At 43.4% G+C, this 26,365-nt stretch overlaps 1 protein-coding gene across 3 annotated transcripts in view; it reads right to left on the bottom strand.

Moving 5' to 3' along the window:
* Positions 1-26,365, bottom strand: part of ARHGEF11 (Rho guanine nucleotide exchange factor 11) — an 883,046-nt gene that overhangs the window by 612,043 nt on the left and 244,638 nt on the right. For all 3 annotated transcript variants that reach the window (XM_078670282.1, XM_078670280.1, XM_078670281.1), the window contains exon 2: positions 20,752-20,843. In XM_078670282.1, the coding sequence (XP_078526408.1) occupies positions 20,752-20,843 (92 nt within the window). The remainder of the gene's footprint in view (positions 1-20,751; positions 20,844-26,365) is intronic.

Genomic DNA, 26,365 nt, shown 5'->3' with positions numbered 1-26,365 from the left:
TCTAAGGTAAAGAATCTATCATTATGTGTTTCTTTCAGATACACCAGCTCGGTACTGGTCGAAATGAGGGTATTGGATTCTCCTGATTGTCCCCGAGGGTGTGGAGATGTTGGTACCTATATCCATCAGTGGTGGCACTGCCCGATCCTCCATGGGAATTGGGAGAAGGTTCTCACAGGTATGTCCCTCCCGCATCTGTAATTCATCTATAGAAGTTTCCCCTCGGCTTTGTCTGTTAAACATCTGGGATGCCACTGATCTGTCACGCACTGAGAAGATGTGGGTTGCATTGGGCTGCATGGTGGCGAAGCGCAATATAGCTAGAACTTGGAGGGGAGGAGTTCAGTTACGATACGCGGACTGGGAGTCAGATATGGACAGGTGCATGCAGGCTGAGAGGGTGTCTATGAAAGTAGGGGTTGCCCACATAAATGGACAAAAATATGGGGCCTATGGAATGAGAGTAGGGGTTTGCCTCCCTCCTTCCCTTGCGGTGGGCGAGGAAGATATTTAAATGGCTTAATTATGGAACAACGATATGTGCCGTTTGTACAATAACCAGATGCCTGAACTTGTATTTGTATTGTATGCTGCGATTATCGGAAGTCTAGATTGATGCAATGTACTGCACTATTTTTGTTGTATTGTGTATTTTATGTTATTCTTTGAATAAAAAGATTTAATTAAGAAAATCCATCAAACAATCTCATACTTCAACATACCTCACAAATACAAGTCATACATCAATCAATTCCGCCTATTCATACTTACATTCCCAATCACTAAGGAATGCACTGCAAGTCAGCTTCCCTGGGAAACTCCAGCCTCCAAACCCTTCTGATGATTCAGGAAGCAAGCATTTGCAATGCAATCGGTCTCACCTTTAGGACCGAATATGTATTTAGCTATGCAGCACATTAGCCTGGTTGCTGAAACAGCAATTGTTCTTTAACATCGAGGGAAAATAAGCACCAAACTGCATGACACGTCAGGTATGGGAACACATGGAGAGAAATATTGCCTTTCGGTGGGAAATGGTATAGTCCAAAGCTCTGTTTTTAATATAAAAGCAGGGCCTTCGGTGGTCATATCACTGAAAAGACAAGATTTGACAAATATATTATTGTCTATGGGTGATCGCTGAAGACAATTTCTATGGACTGGAATCTACAGAATGCTAAAGTGATTCTGGTATTTTACTGACCTCTGCTGGTCGTTTTCTATCAAGAAAGTTAAATAGAGGCAGTTGCCAGAAAAATTAAACAAGCATTTACAATGCAACGGTTTCGCCTTTGGAAAAGTTAGAGCTATTAGCAATGTAAATGACAATGCCATTTATTTATCTGTTTTCAAAACCAACACATAAATACAAATTTTGTCATTTACAATGCCAATAGCTCAAACAGATTAATATATACAATATTGAATTTCTTTGGGTTAAAAGGTTGTTGCTACTGGGGAAAGGCCGTGGATTCCGTACTCTTATTATGAATATATTATAAGGAAGTTTTAATGAATTAAATTGTAATTTATTTATTGTGGTTTCCCGTTGTGTTTAACCCCTCCCCTCGTGACGGAGCGGTTCCGTCACCAGCATGCGCCCGCCGCGCGGCCGCCCCGACCCCTTAGCACTGCGGCGGAATAGCCGCCGCAGTGAAGGGGTTAAAGACTGGTCTAAATAAACAAAGAGTTTCAATTCAATTCAGTGCTTGTTTGTTATTGACAAAAGAGAATATAGCTTATTTTTCTAATTTAAATCAAACAACTCGTGAATTTGCATTTTTTTTGTCTACTCGTTTTGAATGATGTGCCAGCATCTTTTAGGATGCAGCACTTGTAAAGTGTGCGTTTGCAGCCTTTGCTACTAATTTTGTGTTGTGATGCACAGGGGTCACGGACCTGAACTTTACAGTCCATTATCTGCTGGATACAAGATTTCTACCTCTTTTTATGTGATGTAGAAGCACAGCTTGTTGCAGGCCATATTCTAAGTTAGGAGGGCAAACAAACTACTCCTTTGTGATTATGCACCAGCCCATCCTGATTTATTTCTTCATTTTTTGTGTCCTTGAATAAACTTTTGCAGGTTCTCTAATATTTACAGTCAATAGAATAGAGTCCTGCATGTGCCAAGTTAGCTACACTTAAGCCCAGCTTACAAGCGGTCTCTGTTGTTAAACTTGCTTTTTTTGCTCTTCTGAGAACAGTGTTGTTTGCCAGGAACTCAAGCCATTTCTAGGTACTTGTTATAGGGCAATTTAGCCCTTTAAACTCATTACTGCTCAATCTTTTCTCTTGAAGGTGCAATGTGTTGGTCTTTTGTCATCGGCATGTGATTTTTAAAAGGTCAGGCGTTATAGGGTCAATCTTTTGTACAAAAGTGAAAGCCACCCGTTCACGGCCAAATACTTTATTTCAATGGCATACTTGTTCGTGAGTAAATAGATAATAATGATATATCATTGTAATGTGTTTATGTGAGAATCTGTCACATTTTTATTGTTATCTAAACATTTTGTTCGGCAGTAAAAAAAATATAGAAACTGAACACCCGTACCGTGAAAAACTATTTTGCCGGAAACATTTCTTCTTGTGTTATTGTAACAAAGTTGTGCTGTGCCACGGGATGAGTGCATATGAAGGATTTGCAAAAACACTAGCAACACATGGTTATCAGCAGGTCAGTTTTAGCTCTAAAGAGGATGTTGTGCATTTAGAAGGGTTTAGAAAACGAGTATTGGCAGTGCTAATCGTTCTCGATTGTATAAATTAAGCGAGACCAGCTTTGATAAACTTTATTTTATTGAAACTGCATTATTTCTTCATATGTTTATCTCCGTGATTGCACGGTCCACTAACAAAACAAGCATTTGTAATGCAATAGGTCTCGAATTTGCGAGAGTTTACGCTATTGGCATTGTGAATGACAATGCCTTTTATTTATGTTTTGAAAACCAACACGCAAATAAAGGCATTACCATTTACAATGCTAATAGCTCAGACTCTCACAACTGTGAGACCTGTTGCATTGCAAATGCTTGTTAATCCGCTTTCCGAATCACTAGGCAGAATCACTGTCAGTCTTTAGGGTGCACCCTTCCGAGTCCCTTTTATTGTGATCTCGTAAGTTAGCTGCTTGCAGTTGCCAAATTCTTGTACGACTTTGCTCAGGGCCATGTTTGTAATCGTTTTGAATACGTGCTGAATTATATCTAGCTAATACGTTTGCATCCATTACCAAAGTAAACGGCCGAAAGGGGTTTGCTCCACATTATATGTATTGCCAGCATAGGTAACGAAGCCGTCATTTACGCAGTATTTTGCTGCGTTCACGTGAAAAGAAATGGAACAGATTTGTTTTTGTCAGCATTTCAAAGATGAAACGCAGGAAGAAGCAAAAGATGTGTGCTTTAAAAAAACTTGTGGATGATTTATTAGCGCCTAATTTGTTCTATTTCTTTACATTTAGCGATTTTTTTCCCCTCTGGTTATTTTTTGGGCATTATTTATGTAACATGAATGGATCGGAAAGAATACCTTTCCTCCATTTCGTCTATACCATCAGCAGAGATCGTGCATATGGAGTTGCTCTTTTATTCTGCTCTAGTGCAGCTATGACCATCGCATTAAACTGCAGAACCCGACTGTCACGAAGTGATGTTTGGCTGCAGGCCGAGGTGCTGCGCTCAGGGTCATCCGAGGGGTAGTAAGGGTCGTATTCATTCCATACGATGACAGGAACGTCTGTCCTGTTGGCGTTAGAATCTAGCGCAAGTAGCTGAAAGGCCGCCGCGTAGAGGGTTGAAATCGTGACATCGGACGATATATATTATACCACGTACTCGCAACCAGTGCTCTTACTGTTTTTCACATACATATCTGTCAGGCAGGCAGGAGAGAACAAACCCCGATGACTCCGTGTCGCGGCAGCGTTTTCGTCGGGGAGTCATTCTTGTTGATGAGAGGCTTCTGAATCTAGACCAGTTGCCAGGCAACCTCATGGTTGGGGGTGGTTTGTCTGTGGTGTTTGTTATTGAGGCTTTTAATGCAAATGACGGCCTGTTCCTGCGGAGTCTAACTTGGCGAGGGATCTTTTAATGCGAAGTCAGCGCAGCCCTTGCCCTGGGGAGCAGTTAGTGCTGTTTACAAACCAGCAGAGCATGTGGACTCGGTAGTCTAACGCAGATCACTGGAGTAAAGTGACGCCGCCTGCTGAAGAGGTTACAACACGGACACGGACGGCGGGAGGGGGCGGGAGAGGACACGGACGGCGGGAGGGGGCGGGAGTGGACACGGACGGCGGGAGGGGGCGGGAGGGGGCTGTTCCTGCGGAGTCTAACTTGGCGAGGGATCTTTTATTGCGAAGTCAGCGCAGCCCTTGCCCTGGGGAGCAGTTAGTGCTGTTTACAAACCAGCAGAGCATGTGGACTCGGTAGTCTAACGCAGATCACTGGAGTAAAGTGACGCCGCCTGCTGAAGAGGTTACAACACGGACACGGACGGCGGGAGGGGGCGGGAGGGGGCGGGAGAGGACACGGACGGCGGGAGGGGGCGGGAGGGGGCGGGAGTGGACACGGACGGCAGGAGGGGGCGGGAGAGGACACGGACGGCGGGAGGGGGCGGGAGAGGACACGGACGGCGGGAAACGTGCACAGGACAGCGAGGGGGGGCGGAAAGGCACACGGAGGGGGCGGGAATGGACAGACTTTCAGTGAAAGGGGAGGGAACGGGAAAAAACGTAACTCCGCCCTGGGAAAAAATCTCGGGAACGCCCCCGAATCTGGTCCGGCCTTGACGGACAGATCTCTGTTCCAATGGCTAGCCTCCATTTATGGAGCTAGCCAATGGGACAGGGGGGCGTATTCCATTCTCCTTACTGGAAATCAAGAGATTTCTCTGGAGGCGGAGCTAAGAGCTCCGCCCTCCAGCGAAACCTAAAAAAGAAAGTCCCTCAGCAGAAAGCAATTCTGGTATTTTACTGACCTCTGCTGTTCGTGTTCTATAAAGACAGTTAAATAGAGGCAGTTGAACAGAAAACAAAGTCCCTAAGCGGAAGCAGACTAGTCCTACGGTTGATCACCAGAGCCCACAAAGTACATACACATATAAGTATATACTAAAGTACACATACTAAGGTATATATACTAAAGTATATACAAGAGGTCTTGAATGCGCAACCTAAAAAAGTACACTATTCTCTTGGATGGGCATTAAAAACCAGGAATTCGTTTGGCGAAGCATTACAAAGAAGAGGTGCTCATACCCAACCTGCCTCTGCTTCCAATCTCTCTACATGGAGGCACATACCCCAATAATTAGAACTGTACCCCAACTGTACAACTGTACCCCAATAATCATATCTACACAATTTACTTCAAGAGTTTCCATCTGGGTTGATCTTGTGCAAAAAGGTACCTACACCAAACATCAGTTTAGCAGTATTGAAAATAAGTAATTAAGATCACTAAATAACTGAGTTGTAGATCATAGAAAAGGATACGGGTTTTATTACTGAAATCTCAAAATCAAGCAGTACAGAATAAATGCCATGAAGGCCGAAAGTGAAAAGTTAATACTGAGTGGTCTAAACATAAATCATTCCAATTCTAAAATGAGCAGCAAAAAGAAAAAAGAAAAGGTTAGACAGCATCCCAATTAACATCTAGGAAAGCCAACAAATATTCCATCTCATCCCCAGAACCGAAGGGTTCTTGTACAGAATTCTTGCATCCAAAATTAGCTAAAAACACAGATTCACCATGCCATGAATCAGAATAATCTACATCAATAGCATTATACGTTAGCACTATCCCATTTTCTGAGACAGCATCCTGTTTTTCCGTATCATTGTCGTCCGGTGATGTTTTAAAGAAAATATACAACATTTAACAAAGGCCTTTCATGTAGGTAAAACTGGACTGAGCTATGGAAACACAGCGGATGAAACTTTGATTGTTGCAACCTATCAAATAGACCAAAAGTTTCAATAAGCTTCTGTATTCAAGACATATTAGAAAAACATTACATCAACTGTCTTCGCTTTTGCGGGGAATGTGGGGAAAAGAGATGCGCATGGAATATTATGGGAGATGTAAATAAAGGTGTAGAAAACAGAGATAGAAATAGAATATAAAGTTTTCACCAAAATGTGGCATATCTAAATCATGTATATAAACACACTTCAAAAGCTCAAATTAAACTCATTTTCGCAACATAAATACTAATTATTTGTGCATTGAATCCAACATAAAAATCATTAATTCTCCTTTATTATTAATGACAAGAATACGAAGTTTAAAAAATATTCTAAAAGCTTAAGGAAAATGTGTCCTTTCCTCTTGGTTAAAGGGAGATGTTTGGTGATGCAGGTAGCTATTGTTATCCTAATACCTTCAGATTTTACAAACTGCAGCTGTCACTGCTATTTTTATTTTACTTTTGCTCTCTTCTGTTAGCCTTCCTCCACAGTTTACCAGTGAATACACTTATCTTTAAGGCACTGTAAATGGTGCACAATGAACTTGCTGAGTGATTCTGCTTTCGGTTCAGCATTATAAGCCCTTTCACATGCATCATTCTCCTATACTCTCTTGGTTGTGCCCAGATTTAATCACACCATAACAGACAGACACAAGTTCTTGGGTTTTGCTCCTATTCCCAGTGCACTAGAGATGAAATACTCAAGTCAATGTGAGTGCAGGGTCAGTAAGGTATATGTGAGTATGCAGGGCGCACCACATTGAAGGCAGACCTATTGGTCTTGCCAATGCTAGTTTGTTAATCTGCTATTCAAAATTGCAGTCGTATTTCCGAGGATGGCAGAATGAAGAATATCTATATATTCACAGGATCAATGATTCCTGGAACAGACTGCATTCCAAACCCTTAATAGTCCAACATCTGTCCCAAAAATGTAATAGATTTTTTCTCACTGTCTGGGACTAAATCCTTCCACTTAGAACCTTATTCACCCTTCAACAGCTGCTACATACACTCGAAAGGCTGCAATATACCATTGGCATGCCAGGCAGCGACTTCATTAATGAAAGCAACAGTCTGACCTAGATTGCCCCATCTTTTAAAGCCACCTACAGTTTTCACCCCAGTTTGCTATTCACTCAGTGCTAGGTGACCTGCCCTTTTCGATAAATAACACATGATCTTTAGTATACTGTTCAAAACATTGGGTATACACAAACATCAGCATGCCCACCCAAATCAAATCAGGCTTCAAAGGGGAGTTATGTTAGCTACGGTACACCAAGACAAATCTTTCCAACATCAGGTGTCAAGGTTTTTATTGCAGTTGTTACTTTAATCAATGCCAAGATTGATTAGTCCTAACACCTCCATTGTAAAGTACCTCAGTATCATCTGGAACAACTCAAAAATGCACAATCTGGAAGACTTAACCAAAAGACATTCCCATGACCCATGTACTGAGCGATTCCATAGGTTCCCTGCCAGAGAACGCATGTAGTTTAGAATCCTATTCACAGCATACAGGAACTTTTCCAGTGAAATCGTCAAGCCTGTGGTACAATAATTACATAGGTGCCAAAGGTAAACAAGCATTTGCAATGCAATAGGTCTCGCATTTACGTGAGTTTGAGCTATTGACATTGCAAATAACAATGCCTTTTATGTTTGTTTTTGTTTTTAAAACAAATAAAAGGCATTGTCATTTACAATGGCAATAGCTTTAAACTTGCGTAAATGCGAAACCTATTGCATTGCAAATGCTTGTTTTTTGGTGCAGTTCAATGCTTAAATTAAGTGCAGTTATTATTTAAGTGTTAAAGTGTGCCCCGTCGATTGTTAAGAATGCCACAGCACACGGAATATCCTATACCGTAGTGTAGGAATGTGTTGCACCAAATTGGAGTGTTCCCATTTACGTAAAACACCATGGACTTGTTACAGTGGCACGGTTTCCAAGTGCGCAGTAATCACACTGGGAAGTTGGGCCCAGAATCGGACCCGAGTCCTCAGCCAATCTGGTTCACAGGCCGTTATTTTGGTGCGTGTTTGTTTTGTTGTGTGCCTGGTAGGTTGGTTGAACCTTGAGGCATTTTGGAGTTCTGCCACAAATGACGGCTTGATTGAGCACAGTTAATTTGGGCAGTGGTACTTGGAAGGGCAGAGCGAAGAGCACCTGTTATTTACAACGCAACGAACCAACTGTACGCCTGTTATTTACATCACTAAGAAACAGCAACACGCCTGCTGTTTACAGCGCTACGGAACAACCGAAGCCTGCTATTTACAGCCCAATGAAACAGCACGACGCCGCCTATTCACAGCTTCATAAAATGGAAACCCACCTGTAACTGACAGCGCTACGAAGTGGCAAAGAATAATACAGGGCTACAAAATGTCGGCGTCTGTTATTTACAGCCAATGGCAGAACTCCTAAGTGCGTATAGTGTTACATAATCGCAATTAACTGCGGTCACGAGCGCCATATAAATGCACAAGGCTTTATTTTTATTGTGATATATGACAAAATCATGCATTTTTCAGTAAGAGATGACTGACTGTTGTTCAGTTGCTTTGAAAAGATCAAGGGGTCTCAGGAAAAAATGCCTCGTACAGAGTTCAGTTTGCCAGATAACTTTTACTATTATTTTTCTTAGAAGGACGATTTTGCCGTACATCAAAAATCATTTCCTAAAAAAAATTTTGCTGAGTCTGCATTTATGGAGTACAGTGAGGTATGCAAAAAAAACAAGACGTGCGCGTGCACGCGCACTGGCAAAAACGAAACCTATCGTGGGGCGGGACTTCCGTTTTGTGAAGCCCACGCCCACGGAGTGCCTGGCCAGAGAAAGAGCCCCGCGGAGGCTGCAGATGTCCGGAGTGGAGGTAAGTGGGCCTTAGTTGTAGGGGAGGGTGGGGGGTGCGCTTCTGTGTATGTGTGCGGCGGGGGCCGGGGGTCTCTGTATGTATGTGTGTGTGTGTGTGTAGGTGCGCTGGTGTGTGTCTCTGTGTGTGCTGCTGCGGGGGGGGAGGGGGGGGTGTCTCTGTATGTATGTGCATGTGTGCATGGGCGCTCGTGTGTGTGTGTGTGCGCATGCGTGTGTGGTGTTGGATTGCGAGAGCATGTGAATGGCAGGCAGGGGATGTGCACAGCGCCGTGCGCGCCCTCGAGGGCAAATCGGAGACGGCAGAGGCTCGTGCTTCTACACCGTCTCACATTCCCCCAGACACGCCAGCAAAAGATCTTTCGCAGACAAAAGCATGCTTCGCATGCTTTTTAGGTCTGCTCGACCTAAAAAGCTACTACACATTACACAAAATGTCATCATATAGATGAACCAGTTAACAAACGGCTCTCAGTGTGAGACTCCAAAGATTTAGACAATTTCGAACTAGGAACCCACCCAAGCCTCATATCTTACAAGAAAGGCCCGAATCCCACCAAAAAATAGTAGGCTGCAAATAAATGATATATTCATGCAAAGGTATAACCATGCCAAGGGCTTGTGGCATGTGTGCCACAAAGAACACAAATATATAAATTTGGCTCAAATAATCTTCAAGGCTAGGTAACATCATTACTACCACCTTGATAATAAGTCCGGCTCTGCAAGGTTCGGTGGCTACAGTGGTTGAAACAACGTAATTCACGGACTACATAACAATGAACGTAGTTAAAACATTTAAGGCTGTACTTGAAGCCCTCTGCTGAACACCTGAAAGAGGAGATTATGATCTGTAAGGCCTTGGGCACAGGTAATCTTTAAGTGCAATGCATTGCAAAATTGGCTTTAGAAAGGGTGTTGCTAATGGAGCTAAACATTAACCAAGCAAAACTCAAACGTCTGCATTTTAGTCTTTTAAAGAATCACCACTGTAGTGCCATGAAAGATTAGCACATCAACAGTATTCCTGTTACCAAGCTTCAAAATATCTATAGAGAAAAACAACGGGGTTTGATTCAGTAAGGCCTATTTTGTGGGGAGGGATCAATTTCAAAACTCAAGAATACGCAGAACCCCCAGCCGGCCATTAATCAACATTTAGTTTGAAAAAAAGGACAACGAGAATTTATCTCAAGTATATTTCATACTTATTTTCTATTCTCTTACTATCAATCAATATCCATCAGGTACAAACAAAACATTGCTATACATTAAAAAAAACATAAAACTCAATCAATACAGGTCACAACACAAAATGACAAAAAGCCACAGAAATTCAAAACTGCTGCTTCCACTGAACACTAGCGAGTTGTTGCAAATATGTCCAAAGTAATTCGCTCCAATAAATTGTCCTACCCCTTATATAAACATGGGATTATAGAGCTAGTTTTGTGTTCCCACATTCTGCGTTATCCAAAAAAAAACAATTAATAGTTCCTTTTCAAATGGAAAGATTCTTTTCAGAATCATAGCCAGTAGTTGTATAATTGAGGTGGTACTTCCAATAAATCCCCATCAGAAAATGCCAATGTGTTTCGACCTCATATGATGTAGGGGTATGTAACAACACCTTTATGGAGGTCATCGTCAGGGCTAAGGGGAAAAACACGTTCAGTCAGAGCTGAATGGTACAAGTCCATACGTCGTAAGAATGACTGTCTCGTGGTCGTCTCGACTCAAAAGCTGACCCGGGGGAAGATAATGTTTATTAGTTATCCATCGTAGGTTGGGAGCGTCCGGGCCAATTCCATAACGTACAATGGATGACTAATAAACAATGTTTTGTTTGTACCAGATGGATATCATTGATTGTAAGTACGAGAATGGCAAATAAGTATGAAATATATTTGAGATAAATACTCGAGCACACAAGATTGACATGTATGTTGTGCTCTTTTTTAAACTAAATGTTGATTAATAGCCGATTGAGGGTTCTGAGCATTCTTGAGTTTTCAAAATACCAATAGGGCTCAATTGGATGGCATTTTGCTACAAAACCTGTTAAAACGAAAAAAGTGTTTATCTACACACTGATCACATAAGATGAATAAAGAAAGATATGTAATTTAAGTACAATTGACTATTAGTAGCCTTGTCTAGTTGAACTCAAGACAAATATTCAGCCTTACAAAAGCCCAATCTCAAAGCATATTACATTAATAGACGTGGATAACGTCATTAGTTTTCTGCAGTGTACCCAATGCAAACAAGGTTGCGAGAATGCCATTATAGTTCCAGGAAAAACTCAAGCTTGTGTATTAGAAGATAATGCGGTTACCCAACAAACAAAAGACAACAAAGTAATTCATCACTCTTGAGGTAGATTCCATAAACTCAGCCTTTGGGCTGTAGGTTTACCCTTGATTGTGTAATGAAAATATTATTAGATTTAAACCAGGCAGTTAAGTCACATTAAGTCTAATCATGGAACTACCAGCACAAAGAAAAATTAGAGAGACATTATACACCAGCTCGTCGTTCATTAGGTGAAAACCCACAAGTACAATTGCGGTCTGTGACAAAACACTGTTTTCAGGAAATAAGGTTCCACAACCACTAGAATCTCATCACAACCTTTGGAATAAAACGTACCCCTTTTGAGATTATGCGCTGGACATGTAATGCCAAATGATGAAAACCCTACTTTAAGCCAAAAGCAAAAACAATACCTGACTTAAAGAGAAAGAATACCTTAGCCAATTTGGAACATCAGAGGCATTGGCACATTTAAGAGATAGATCCGAAAAACCTTAACTGCTGACTTTTTTAATGCTACCTCTGACTTGGTGTCAAATAACAAATAGTTTCTTACCTGTCGGTGTAGTTTTGCAGATTGAAGATCTTTCTGGATTCACTATGCTGTGCATTATTCCGCGGTCTGGTGGTTGGGTCCGGAATCGTAGTCTTTTCTTTGGGGTTTTTTGGTTTTTTTTGCAGCCCAGGTGGGCATCGAAGTCCCACCTTTTGGTGTACTTCCTGTGACGTCGGCACGCTTCCTGCGGAAGCTCCCACCCTTGGGCGCCATCGTCGGATTCTTTTTTCTCTTTTTGTGTTCTGTTTCCGAATCCATGGCAATGTTCAAGTAAGTGATTCACCGCTTTAACCTTTAAGGAGTCTGTTTCAGTATTGTCCTTGTTTTTAACCCCCTCTTTCTCCAGCCTCATCTTTCTGGCGGAGGTGGGTGGGTTCGCTAGTGAATCCAGAAAAATCTTCAAGCTGCAAAACTACACCAACAGGTAAGAAACTATTCATTTTGCAGCGTGAATCTTTCTGGATTCACTATGCTGTGCCTAGACTTTGTAGCAATTTGTTATGTTTGTGGTGGCTGGGTAGGAGATGAGTGTTGGTTGTTGAATATGTGTTGAAGCACCTTTTGCCCGACTTGTACTTCCTTGTTCATTTGTATAACCACACAGTAGTGCTTCGTGAACGTGTGCACTGAAGCCCATGTTGCGGCCAGGCATATATCTTGAATGGGTGTGTTAGCTAGGAATGCTATCGTAGCTCCTTTCTTCCTGGTAGAGTGGGCTCGTGTCCCCTCTGCTAGTTCCTGTCCTGCTTGTTTGTGGCAGAACTGTATTGTTTGAGCGATCCATCGTGCAATCGTTCCTTTAGTTACTGGTTTTCCCATGAAACTATTTGCGAAGGACACAAAGAACTGCTTTGTTTTCCTATGTCCCTTTTGCCCACATGCATCATTGAGAATTGCATTCGCAAACCGGTGCGAATCGCAATTTTCGGCCGTTTGCGAATGCAATTTTCAAATTTTGGATGCATCATGCTTTTCACTATTTTAGGAATTGCAACCATGTTGCGATTTCTAAAATTGCATTTGCATTTAAGAAATCGCAATTTGAGATTTCTTAAATGTAATGCATGATCATTTTTAAATAGCGAATTTGCAAATTGGAAGGGGTAAATTAGCATGAAGTTGAACTTCATGCTAATTTACCAAAAACTTTCAAACATGCACAAGTTACATATTTGAAAGTTTTAATTTACACACACACGTCCTTGGGGCATGTGTGTGTGTAAATTGCATTTAAAGTTAAATTTCAGGGGTGCAGGGAGGGGTTCTTTGGACCCCCCCCCCCTGCACCCTTGAAATTGCATTCACATTTTGCGAATTCGCAAATTGAAAATCGCAAAATGTGAATGCCTTCCCATTCATTCCTACGGGCCTTTTGGCCCATAGGAATCAATGGGAAGGTTTTCCTTAATTGCGATTCGCAAATTGTAAATCGCAATTAAGGAAAAATAAGGAATCGCAAAAAAAGTTGCGATTTTTTCATGCATTGCCGTTTGCAATTTCTAAACTGCGATTCCTTAATTTTCGCAATTTAGGAATCGCAAACGGTAACAATGATGCATGTGGCCGTTTGTTCTCTCTATGTAGTGCATGACTGCCCTTCTGGCGTCCAGAGTGTGCAGTGCCCTTTCATCGCTTGTGGCTGGTTTCCGGAAGAAACTTGGTATTTGTATTGTTTGGTTAATGTGGAACCTTGACACCACCTTTGGCATAAAGTGTGGGTCCGTTCTCATCACCACCCTATCATTGTGTATCTGGATGTAGGGTTCTTGTAGCGATAGCGCCTGTAGTTCATTTACTCTGCGCAGCGAGGTGATTGCCACCAAGAAAGCTGTTTTCATGGTCAGCATTTGTAGGGAGGCCTTATGAATCGGTTCAAAAGGTTCTTTCATTAATTCGTTAGGACTAAATTAAGGTTCCATGCCAGTGGTGGCACCCTCTTTGGTGGTGCGATAATTTTTGCTCCTTCCAGGAATCTCTTTACTATCTGTGACGTAAAGAACCTCTTGCCTGTTTCTCCTCTTGTATAAGCGACTATCGCTGCTAGGTGTACTCTTAGTGAGGATGAGCTCAGTTTTTCGTCGAGCAGGTGCGTGAGGTATTTAAGCACTGTTGAGTCCTTCTGCATCTTTTTGTGCAGCTTTTCCTTCCTGCACCACAGTGTGAATCTCTTCCACTTTGACACATAGCACTTCCGTGTGCTAGGTCTTCTTGCTTCCCGTAGTACCCTCAGATGCGCAAACTCTATGTCCTCAGGAGCCATGCTACTAGGCTGAGGCTCTCTAGCTCTGGGTGCAGCACCTCTCAGTTTTTCATGGAGAGTAGGTCTTTCCTTCTCCCGAATCTGTGGGGTGCACTCTGTGTCATCTCCATTATCTGTGAGTACCATGTCCCCCTGGCCCACTGTGGTGCGACCAGTATCAGAGTCATGTTGCTTGTTCTGCACTTGTTGAGTACCTAGTGTATCAGAGGTATCGGGGGGAAAAGCGTAATCAAATGCCTTCGACCAGCTTATCCATAGGGCATTCCCAAGGACCCTTCCCCTGGTTGCCTGGATGCGAAGTTTCGGCATTTTGCATTTTGCCGTGTTGCAAACAGGTCTATTGACGGTGTTCCCCACTTGTCGAACAGCTTCTTTGTTTCCTGTGCATTGAGCTCCCACTCTTGGGATGCCGATGTCTGTCTGCGGAGCTAGTCTGCTTCTACATTGTCTTTCCCTGGAAGATGTATGGCTAGCAGGTCTATCTTGAGTGGGATGGCCCATCTCCATATTTCTTGCGCTAGTTTTGAAAGCGGGGCTGATTGTGTCCCTCCCTGCTTGTTGATGTAGAACATCGCTGTTGTGTTGTCTGTCTGGATCAACACTCTCTGGTTGTACAGTTTCGTCTGGAAAGCCTTTATTGCGAGGAACACGGTCTTTAATTCCAGGTAGTTGATGTTTCTGACCGCATCTGCTGGTGTCCACAGACCCCTCACTCTGAGTTTCTCCACGTGAGCGCCCAATCCCTTCTGGGATGCATCTGTGGTGATGATCACCGTAGGCTGTGTCAGAGGCTTCCCCTTTCTTATGATCCACCAAGCTATCTCTTCTTGCACTGAGTGCGTTACAACCACTAGATCTTCCCAACGACCTGTAGCTTGTGACCATTGTTCCTGTAGCCATTCCTGGAAAGGTCTCATGTGTAGCCGTACATTTGGCACTAGGTGTATGCATGACGCCATCATGCCCATGACTTTGCTCGCCGTCCTCACTGTCAGAGCTCGCCCCTTCTGGTAGAGTCTCGTCTCCTTCAGCAGTGCTAGCGTTCTCTTCTCGCTGGGGAACACCTTGTTTTGTAAGGTGTTGATCTGTGCTCCCAGGAAGATTTTTACCTGTTCTGGTCTCATTGAGGATTTCCCCCAGTGGATGGAGAATCCTAAGGCCATCAGTGTGCTTGTCACTCTCTGTGCGTGCTGCTTGCAGGCCTTGTATGAACTTGTTTTTATTAGCCAGTTGTCTAGGTAAGGGTATACGTGTATCTCTTCCCTTCTTAGGTGTGCTGCGACTGTTGCGAGGCACTTTGTGAAGACGCTTGGTGCCGATTTTAGTCAGAACGCCAGGCTTGTGAACTGGTAGTGGTCTTTGTTGATGACAAATCTGAGCAGATGCTTGTGCCCCCTGTTCACTGGTATGTGCAGGTAGGCATCCTTGAGGTCTATGGTGACCATGAAGTCTCCGCCTTGTAATTGAGGAAGTACCTCCATTAAGGATGTCATCTTGAATTTTTGTGTTCTTATGAAGTTGTTTAAGAACCTTAGGTCCAGGATGGGTCTCATCGTCTCGTCCACTTTTGGTACTAGGAAGTAGGTTGAGTACACTCCCCCGTTCCTTTCTCTGTAAGGTACTGGTTCGATAGCCTGCTTTTGCATGAGTTCTTTTGCTTCCTCCTGAAGTAGCTCTAGCTCTTTCTTTGCTAGCGCCCTTCTTTTCGGTTTTCTGTTTGGCGGTCTCCTTTCCAACTCTATGCAGTATCCGTGCTGTATGATGTTGAGTACCCATTTGTCTGTGGTTATTTTCTTCCACTCCTGGAAGAAAAGGTTTAGTCTTCCTCCCACTGGTGTTACACGTTCGGCGATGTTTAGCTCGTGTAACTCCTTGTTGTTGTATCCGTGCTCCACCCTGGGAGTTTTTGCATGGGTGGGCACATGCAGCGTGACCAAGTCACTTAGAGGTGGGTTGTTGTCCCCTCTTCTATTTTGTCCACGTCCATTCCCTCTCCCGCGAAAGGTCTGTCCTCTTTGTTGGTACTGCCAGGATTGCTTTTGTTACCCTTGCTGTGTCGGTGTGTCGACCTGGTGGGACTGCTTGAACGCCTGGTGCGATGTTCTTGGCTGGTTTTCTCCCCTCCCGTTAGGTCTTCGTGACGGGGTGCCCCTCTTTGATCCTCTGAACCGCAATGCCCCCATGGATATTGCAGTCTCGTTATCTTTCTTCAGTTGGGTGAGCTTCTCATCCACTGGAGCCCCGAACAGTGTCTCTCCGTTGAACGGGGTGTTCAGGATGCTGTGTTGCACCTCCGGCTTGAAGGCTGAAATCCTGAGCCAGGCTTGCCTTCTTTCTGTGATGCCCATCATCATGAGTCTGCTGGCCGTGTCAGCCCCGTCCAAGGCAGTTTTGAGGCAAGAATTCGCCACATTCTTCCCCTCCTCCACGAGGTGCGCAGCCCTTTGCTGGTGTTCCTGAGGGAGGTGTTTGAGTAACTGGCCCAGTTTGTCCAAGACCTGGTACTGGTGCCTGTTCAGCAGTGCATTGGAATTTGCCATGCGCCAGAGCATTGCGGCATTCCGTTCAATCCTTCTCCCAGCCAGGTCCATCCTTCTGCTTTCCTTGTCTGGGGGTGGCCCTGAAGTTGTTGGCACATTAGCCCTCTTCCTTGCCGTGGCTGTGATGATGGAATCCGCCGTGACCGATCCCTGAATGTAGGGTGGGTCCTTCGGGGAATGCTTGTACTTTTTCTCCGTCCTGGGTGTGACGGCTTTGCAGGTTGCAGGCTCCTTGAAAGCCTCTTTCCCCTGTGCCTTGACGCTTTAGAGCATGGGCAGGTACTGGCTCCTTGTTTGTGTTGGGAGCAGTGTCTCTAGAAGGAAATCTGCCTTCTGTTTTTCCTCGTCGAGTTTTACCCCGAAAGCTGTTGCCGCATTTTTTATACGTGTCCACGCTCTCTTCCGGGCTCTCGGTGTCGATGTCTTGCCACTCTATTTCTTGTGTCTACGAGGATGCAAAGCAGAGGAATGTCTTCTGGTCATAATCCCCCTCATATTCGTAGTAGGAGGCTTCTTCTGGATTTTCCAGCCCCTCCGGGCTTTCCGATTGTCCTTCGACGTCTTAGTCCTCCTCCTCGGTTATCTCGACAACCTGTGGCTTCGGTTTCGTCGGGATCAAGAAGTCCTTCATCCTGGCGTCGAATTCTTTTTTCCGCTGCAGGATGTTCTCCATTTCGGCCTCGAGCCGTCTCTTTTTCTTCTCCATTTCTGTGGCGTGTTCGGTGTCGAATGGTTCTGCCGCTCTCTTCGGCGAATAGGTCGGCGCCGTGCTGACTTTCGGCGCCGAGGCGGGCTTCGGCGGCGAGCTGGCTTACGGGTCCTTTATCTTTGCCGAAGTACTCTTCGGGTCCTTTTCTTTCGGCGTCGAACGTTTCTTTTCGGGGATGCTTTTTGGCGTCTTTTGCTGTTCTCCAGCTTTCGGCGCCTGGGAGTCCTTCTCTGAGGATCCGCTGGGCCTGGGTGTAGCCGCGGAAGCTTTCGGCGTCGGCGCTTTTGAGGACTTGCCCTCGTTTTTTCGAGAGTCTGGGTCAGACTGTCGAGTGTCTTTCGGAGCTTTAGGGGCCGTAGAGTCTCCTACCTCTATAGGAGTCTTCTTATAATCGGTGTCTACGACCGTGTAGCCGTCGTCTTCTCCGGCGACATTGTCCTCTTCGTCTGATGAGGCTCCCAGGTCTCGAAGGGATGGTGTCTGGCCCTTGCCCTGCATGTTGGCGTTGGCTATCCTCTGCCTCGCTCTCACTCGAAGAGTTTTCGGCGTGAAGACGGAGCAGGCGTTGCAGTCCCTGCTCTCGTGGTCGACCGGTATGCAGAGGTTTCAAACCGGGTGCTCGTCCTTCTGCGCGTACTTGTGGTGGCAGTTACGGCAGAATTTGAATGGTGTTTTGTCCATCTCTTGCGTTCAGGGGGCCCCCTGAGCGTGCATTCTCCGATGGACGTCGAAGTTCTTGAAGTTCGCTTATTCCTTCGTCGTCCCCTTCGATGGTGTGGTCTCTTGTCATCTTTCCAACCCTTTCTCGTCCACAAAATTGCTTTTGGCTTCTTCTTTCTCCAAAAATGTCTGGAGCCCCTTCGGGAACGATCCAGACCCAACCGCGGAAAAAAGAATCTGAAGATGGCGCCCAAAGGTGGGAACTTCCGCAGGAAGCGTGCGGACGTCACAGGATGCACACCAAAAGGTGGGACGTCGACGCCTACCTGGGCTATGAAAAAAAACCAAAGAAAAGACTACGATTCCGGACCCAACCACCAGACCGCGGAATAATGCACAGCATAGTGAATCCAGAAAGATTCCCGCTGCAAAACTGCTTGATGCAAATTCAAAGAACAAATGTTTCTGAGCAGTCATTTTGTATTCTGATCGGTCAAAGGTCAAAATAAACTTTATTCGATCTCGCAATGGAAGATCATAAAAGTTACATACAGCTTGAATTGAATTTAATACAACATAGCTTTATATGTAAAAATGGTACTTTTTAAAAAGCCACCAACCACTTTGCATGTGGCAGGATCACCTAATTGTTGCAGAAAAAGCAAGGCTACCCTACATGGATCTAAAATTGTTTTTACGTAAACTGGGCAATAAAAAGCCTGGTTAGAGGCAGATACATTTTACAAAAAAAAGTAAGATGTAAAAGGGTTGTCTGAGCAGATGCCGCGTCACAAGGACACATACATATATTGGATTGTGAATGAAAACTGTCCTTGTGGGAAACACAATAGCCATCTGATGGACCCTAGCCGAAAACAGGTTAATAGCATTCTTTCCCAAGTGTCCAAAGTAAGACTTAGATAGGAAGGCAACTCCAGAGAAATTTGTACAAGACAATACTCTGTTACAGGTGGTTTCACTAGTTCAGTATCTTCTCTCTAATCCACTATGGCAGCAAGAAAACTGTTATTCGCCTCAATTTTGTCCTCATTAGAAATACCATCTGGGTTAACAAACATCTGTGGGCAACCCAAATGATTGGTTAGCTTTCTGATATAATTCAGCCACAGGATTTGGACACATTAGTACAAGAAAGGCAAGCCATGATGATTGACCGATTTAAATCAACCTCTTTGTTCAACCATACAGAACACAATAGCATCAGGGGGTAAGTGTAATAAAGTCCTCTACATAAGCTAAGTCTAGTTCCTGGTGTATTATAAAGTGGGTTGTAGAAGGAGGGACCCCAAGTATGCACCTAGGCTCTGTATTCTTCCAGTTGCATACTGCTTACAAACCTGTACCTCCAACTCCAGCACCAGCCCCATAGGCAGGTAGGAAGACATTTCTTGTATAAATTTCTAAAAAGGGAGTGACGTTTTTTTCATATGATTGTAGCCAATGAGAAGGTGAGGTACATTCTACTTCATCTCCATATCTCACAGATGCAGTCAAATCCCAATGACGATGTCTTAAAAGTGCAACCAGGCTTGCATCAATGCCCAAGGAAGTTAAAATATCCCATAATTTTGATCTGATTACACAAAGGCGCTCAAAATAACAACCAATGCCATTTGCCAGGCAACGCCTTTAACAAATTTATACTTTGCCACAAGAAGATGTAAGTTAAAACATTGTTCGATGGTGCCAAGGCCTTTGTGGAAACCATACTAGAATGGATAAAGAAGATTCCTCTCAGATAGCCATGCCAATAACCGATCCAGTATAATTCTCCCATTGACCAAACCGGTGAAATTAAGAACCAAAGTCGGCTTGTAACATTTAGGGTCCTGCACATTGCCTTTCTTGAGTATTGGAACTACTACTGATTTGTGCTAGGAAAGTGGGACCCCATGCCTACCCACAGAATAATAACATTAGTGAGCAGAGGAGCACAAAACGTTAGATTATACTTAAAAAGATCCCTTGGCAATCCCATCAGGCCCTCAGGCATTTTGACAGAAAGTAAGAACACAGAAAAGGTACAACTGCATGGCTAACATCCTTAAGGAATAGCTTGTGCCGACACTAAAGATATTTGTTTCTATAAAAACAACCCTTTTGACAGATTGATACCATTTTTTTCATTTACTGATCTAATCTGCATATGTTTGAGCTATCAGAATGAGTCACAAGTATCAATGTTAAATGATCAATATAAGCAAAAGCACAGGTCAGGTTAATACTTCAGAAATAACAACACGGCTGGTGAGAACAATTCTTCATGCTATTCAGTTCAGTGTTTCAGACACACGGCACAACGTGGGAAGATCCGTTGATCACCACTTAACCATATGAAAAACATGATGGCTTGTGTGGCCATGCAATAGGTTGGTCCCTCCAACCTGACACGGCCACATCATAATCATCACATTTATATACCACACACGGTCCCAGGTGTCTCGTGGCAATGGCCTTAGCTATTCCCTGTTGTTTACTGCAAGCGTTTTCTCAAGTGCTTTCCTAAAAGCTAGAGTACCGCTAGTGCCCTTATAGGGAGTTCGATTATGCTAAGCCTTGGGCTAAGAACACCCTCCCGCTTCAGATTTAGGTTTGCTGAGTAAATGTATCAGTTTTAAAGAAATTCTACCACCACCAACATTTTAGCAAAAAGCATGTCACTGCAGTACTATACTGAGGCCATGAGAAGCCGATAACATTTAATAAAATGGTATCTAGAAATAGCTTTTGCTATACAGAAGTAGTAAAGAAATATCTTGCTTACACTTGAATGTATACCAAAGCAGAGGGCGGAATTGAGAAGTGTTAAATAATATTTGCCTTACCTGTTGTTTCATTGGAATAAGAAGGCTGGTGGTGATGGTGACTTGGGGACCCAGGATCAGGAGAGGCATTTCCCAAAGATAGACCACTTAACCTGCCAAAATAGAGAAAACAACAATATGAAGACTTTTGAGCATTTTTTTTCTGGCCGTAACACATGCCAATCTAAGGGATTAAATACATTTGAGGCATACGTCAAAAACATCTCGGTATGAGAAAGGGAAAAAAACTTTTTTAAATCTCATTTGTTCATCATCACAACACATTAAATCATATTTCTAAGAAAGCATTCAAACGCACTCCATTCCCATTATATATTATGATAACCTGTACATTGTAGACAACCAGTGCATCTCTATTTGAAAGACTGCAACATGAAATGCAAAAACTACTTGCTTTGTCTTCTTCTCATACAGTGATGTAAACTACAAAAACTAATTGCCAAGAATGATGCTGGGGTTACAGAAGTGAATATGCCTCAGATTGATTTTATAGTTTCAACGCTTTTATTGCAAAATATCAGTCTGGTAGAGTAATCCACCAAGAGTTTGGAATGCCAGCTAGGGGCCATAACCCTTGGTCAGACTTCGCATAACTGGAGATAACCACCTTCAGTTTTTCACCAAGGTTCTATCCAATAACTGGTCACCCACAACCATACCATGCAAAACATCAAAGAACCGCAAACATCTCACTCTGGTGAAATCAACAAAATAAGCAACCGGTCCCCCCCCCACCACCACCACCACCTATTACACAATGAACAAAAAAACCTTCTTAATCTCCCTATACTAACCATCAGACTTAATATGCTCCAGACTGAACACTCGTAGGCGTGGAACATGCCACCTGTGAACTGACCTGAACTGGGAAAATACACAAGCTAATCAAATTCAAATGCAAATGTAGCAGTTTTAAGTCTCCTAATTAATACACAGGGAAACAAGACAAAGACGTTCACCCTAAACCAGGAGGAACCACCAGGAATTTGCCCAGTTATCCTCCACATGCACCACACCTTATCACTCCCCCAATGCGCCATCAACACGCTGGGTATCCTTCATTATTCCCCATCAGTGTTCATCAACGCTCTCCTAATCAGTGCACTCGAGTAGTTATGGTTGCTCTTTCAACACAAATTAAATTTCTGTAGTTTTTAAGCTGTCCATACTAAACAGAGCATTCCCTTTAAGAAAAAAGTCTATGTTTGGTCAATTTGCATACAGCTATGAAGGCAAGCCACGGCCTTGGTCAACCCCTGAATCCCACCTAGGTGTCTTAAAATGAATTTAGCCTTGCATAGCTGGACCTAGGTGCAATGTATGACTTCAGGCCACGCCCTCGAGCAACTCCCAGAAGCTGATAAGTACTGCCTTTCGATCTGAACAGCAGGCACGAAACAGAACAAGGGTTCGGACTCCATCCTCCGACAAGTTCCAATGCTCCCTGAAGTAGCTGTGTATAATATTTGGTGGTGAACAACAAAGTCTGGGTGCAAGGACTGCCTGATCTTCCTGCCATTAATACCCATTTGAGCAAAGCAAGCTTTCTATTTAATGTTCTTTTTTTTGCAGTTTTATCTATCGCAAACTCGACCCAAGGGCATTGGAGCACTTTACATGAGTACCAGATTACATCACGCAAGGTCAGATTCCTTATTATTGTTTTTTTAGGCACCTGTAGATTCAGTGATTTGCCCAGAATCATAGGATGTTGAGTTGTCACTGGGGCTTCCCTGGTCCCATGGTCGGCAGCTCAGGTCTTTAGGCCGAATTCCCTACACTTTTTAAATCGGAGGATTTTAATTTGAGGATATTATATGAGCTTTGGAGATCCAAGATGGCCCCCGCCAAAGATTCTGAAATGAGTTGGGCCATTAGGGGCTCCTTGGATTCTATTGTACACAGTTTGGAATCTGTGGAGCTTGAATGGTAATATACTGTTTTTATTAATAATTTTAAGGTCAGTCAGTATCTGCCCTTTTTCACAGGTCCCCTCAATACAGGCAGATCTCACACCTCATAATGACAAGATTTTCCAGTCACAGCTGTTCATTTATCCACAATCTACAGAAGGCAGATGGGTAAAATGCTCCAGACCAATCAGCTGAATATTAATTGAAAGGTTTATCCTATGACCTTCCGTGAATCTAAATTCACAAATAATTTCTGTAATGCAAATATCTCAAAGCACGTCTGAATGAATTTACACAAAACACCAAAACCAATATATGCTGAATAAGGTTACACCTCAATGCAAGTGGTATAATTCTGTTCAGCAGTTTTAAGTGTAGCAGAAAACAAACTTTCTCAACTATTTAAAACTGTGAATGCTAGGTTTAGATCAATCCAAAGAATGTTTTGGCCTCTCGATCGCTCTGCATTAAATTTGAAATGATGAACCTGAGCTGACGGCTCAAGGAGGAGCCACATTTTGCCCAGATTCGTAAAATGACACCAAAGTTATTCGTAAAAGAAAAAATGTAACTCTTATCTAGGTCTCTCAATTCAGTTTCTCGAATGGTGATACGATCATACACAAACGCAATGTAAATAAAATAGGAAGACACCTTAGCATATTGATTGGTGGCTGGGTCACAGCCACATCGCTCAAGTCATTCTCTAACATGTTTATGTAGCAGCGTTTAGATACTTCTGAGCCTTTCCTCTTCCATTTTTAGGTTTCGCCTACTAGACAGCACATGCGCTGTGTGTTGTGAAACTTACTGTGGGCTGCAGCCCGCCCACTGCTTACCACTGGTAAGCTTTCCTGGCACTCATTTGCCTGTTTCATATTCATATCCCAGCTTGTCAATCTTGTGTTAACACCACCAAGGAACATGCACTTTTAATCATTTTAAATGACTGGCTTCTGTGCTTCGACTGCTTTCTTTTTTCTTTTTAGTTAAGCGCGCCAAGGGAGTTTATGTGTATTACATATATCTTCTTTATGAACTTCTCTTCCACGGCACTCCATATTACTCTCTGTCCTCCATGGTGCTTCTTCTTGCCCCTCATGCTATGCTCACTTTCACGTACTTCTATCAGTTGCTTTCTCTCCTATGTGCTTCTCCCCTACCTGCTCCCCTCTGCTCTGTTTCGCCTGTTTGCTCCTCTGCAGTGCTTCACTTTATTCTCGGTCATGTTTTCCCCCACCTGTGCGCCATTGTTAATTCTGCACCCGTGTTGTTTCTGCCACTGCAGTCTCGTTTCCCCACCACCCCGTTTAAAAAAATAATAAATAAGAAATGCACACTTTTTTTTATTTTAGTTACCGATGGAAACTCAGATTGGTAGCTACAAAGAAACAAGCATAGCCAATAGGTCTCGCTTTTGGGACCTTATAAGTATTTAGTTATGCAGCACAATATGCTTGGTGCAACAACATCAACTGTTGCATGGCTAAACACTTAAAATGTACCAAAGGCGAGACCTATTGGCTATGCCAATGCTTGTTTAGCTTTGGGGGGGTTCGAATTGTCACACTTTAAAGAGTGTTATGATTAGTAGTGCGTTGGTGCCTTCATTGGCAGCGCAACAGGTGGTGCAATCTGCAGTGGCCTCCTGACCAGGGCCTTCGCACTATTTAACATTTTTTTTTTTTTTTTTTTACAAATGAAGCACTTCAGTGCTCCTGCCTCCCTCCATTATCCTTCCTCTGCTCCTTACTCCTTTCCATCTTCCTTTCTCCTCCTTCCTCTGCTGCCTCTGGCCCTCACCTTCCCGGTCACTTCCTTCCGTTCACCACACAACTCCCCCCCCCCCCCCCCCTCGTCTCCCCACCTCGCCTCTGGTCTCGTTTCAGCTGGCATTTTACATATTTTTCCTGCAGGAAAGCCAGCGCTTTGCCTAATGATGGCAAGGGCGGCACGTGCCAATTGAAACAATACATCTTTTATGAGAAACTCCCCCTGGAAAGGCTGGAAATTTGACATTAACATGCCATTGATTTTCTTCTGAATATATTAGGCGGCCGAGCTGGCACGGGCAGGTATGGGCAGCTAAGTGAGATGGTTTGTACCAGATGACGGCGGGAGGAGACGAGGGCATGGAAGGGACAGTGAGCCCCGTATTAGCACATTCCACTCAGCAGCTTTTCAGCGGCGACAGTGTTTTAGAACCGAGCATTGCAAAGCCAACAGGTGTGGCCTTGGTATGCTTGGGCAATTTCTTTTTTATTGTAAACATATGTCATAAAAAAGTAAAGAGGTCGCACATATAAATGGCCACTAAAACGAAAGAAAATAGACCGAAAAATACAAGTTTATACAAATATTACTGTAAAAAAAGAAATAACTGATGTGACTGTTTTTTTAACAAGCTTTCAATGTGTGCCATGCATTTTGCCTTTACCTCTATGAAGGAAACCAAAACAAATTATTACCTATCCATCGAAGCACACAAATTGCAGGCAGATACAATGTCACTTAAACATTTAATAGCAGCAACTTAAAACAAGCGCAAGCGCTGAAAGTTAAAAAAAAGTTTGACGAGGGAGGGGAGAGAGGAGGAGGCCTGTGTCTGTTTCCCTTGCGGGAGCGAGCAGGAACCATCTGTTAATTACAAGGGAATCGCCAAACATGCACGCGTTGCCATTGAAAGCAAGGCAAAGCGCGCACGTTTTTGGCAGAAAAAGGGAATAGATTCCTAAAGGTCTCCTCCTAAGCAGCACGCTGCGTAGGCGAGACCTAAAAAAGGAGCCATGTCATTTTGTAGGTGTGCATACGGATATGGGCAGCAGTGTCAAAGGTTTTTTTTTGGGTTTGTTTGTTTTTTACCAAAACGGCACTGAGTTGGGGCTCAATAAGAGATCAGTAAACTGTAAAAATAAAATACCTTTCAGAAGATGGCGGAATTAGGAGAATTAGAAAAGTTGTTTTTTTCTGTGAGTGGACAAGTACTAGAAACTGAGCATTATCAGCATCAAATATTGCAAGAATTGGGGTTTTAAAACATGTAGCTTGACAGATCTTGCTTCTTTCTGCAAGCCGCTGAAAATTCAAAAGCAGCAATATCGAGAAGAATTCTTAAAAGGTGTTTGAGCTGTGTTCATAGCACAGGTACTGCAGTCAAGAAAGTACACATACAATAACCTCTACAGTACAGCCTAGAGGTTTGGGAGTCACATCATTCTAGTTGTCAACTGGTGGGCAAACGGTTATCTTGGTAGGCAAGCTGGGCGGACTGGAGTGAACAATGACATAGCGGTTATTAATGTTAATTCATTTTCTAGATCTAATTCTTCGTGGGGATCTGCAGCTCAGAGTATGATTCATAAGTGAGAGTCCAGCTCCACCTTATTAGACTTTACCACATACATGTGTTCAGTTAATACAACCTAGCCTGGTATCCTTTAAAATATTCCACCATTAACTTGTGACTTCTTTAGAAGATGGCTTAGCACTCTGGGAAAGCAAGTGGTCAACCTGGACACATGCCCCCACTACTGCTAGGTAATTGACAGATTCACTTAGAACACCACTCACTGCTACCACCATAGCTACATTAAAATCACAGCATTGCCTCAGTTTGTTTGATTTTTATATAGGTCCTGCAAAAATTAGCAAATAGCAACCAATAACCTCAGCCAGCTGCCCATGATGCTATGAGATAGCAG

The sequence above is a fragment of the Lissotriton helveticus genome, chromosome 12, assembly GCF_964261635.1.
Source record: "Lissotriton helveticus chromosome 12, aLisHel1.1, whole genome shotgun sequence".
In the NCBI taxonomy this organism is placed as follows: Eukaryota; Metazoa; Chordata; class Amphibia; order Caudata; family Salamandridae; genus Lissotriton; species Lissotriton helveticus.
This window is presented reverse-complemented; position numbering and strand designations above follow the sequence as displayed.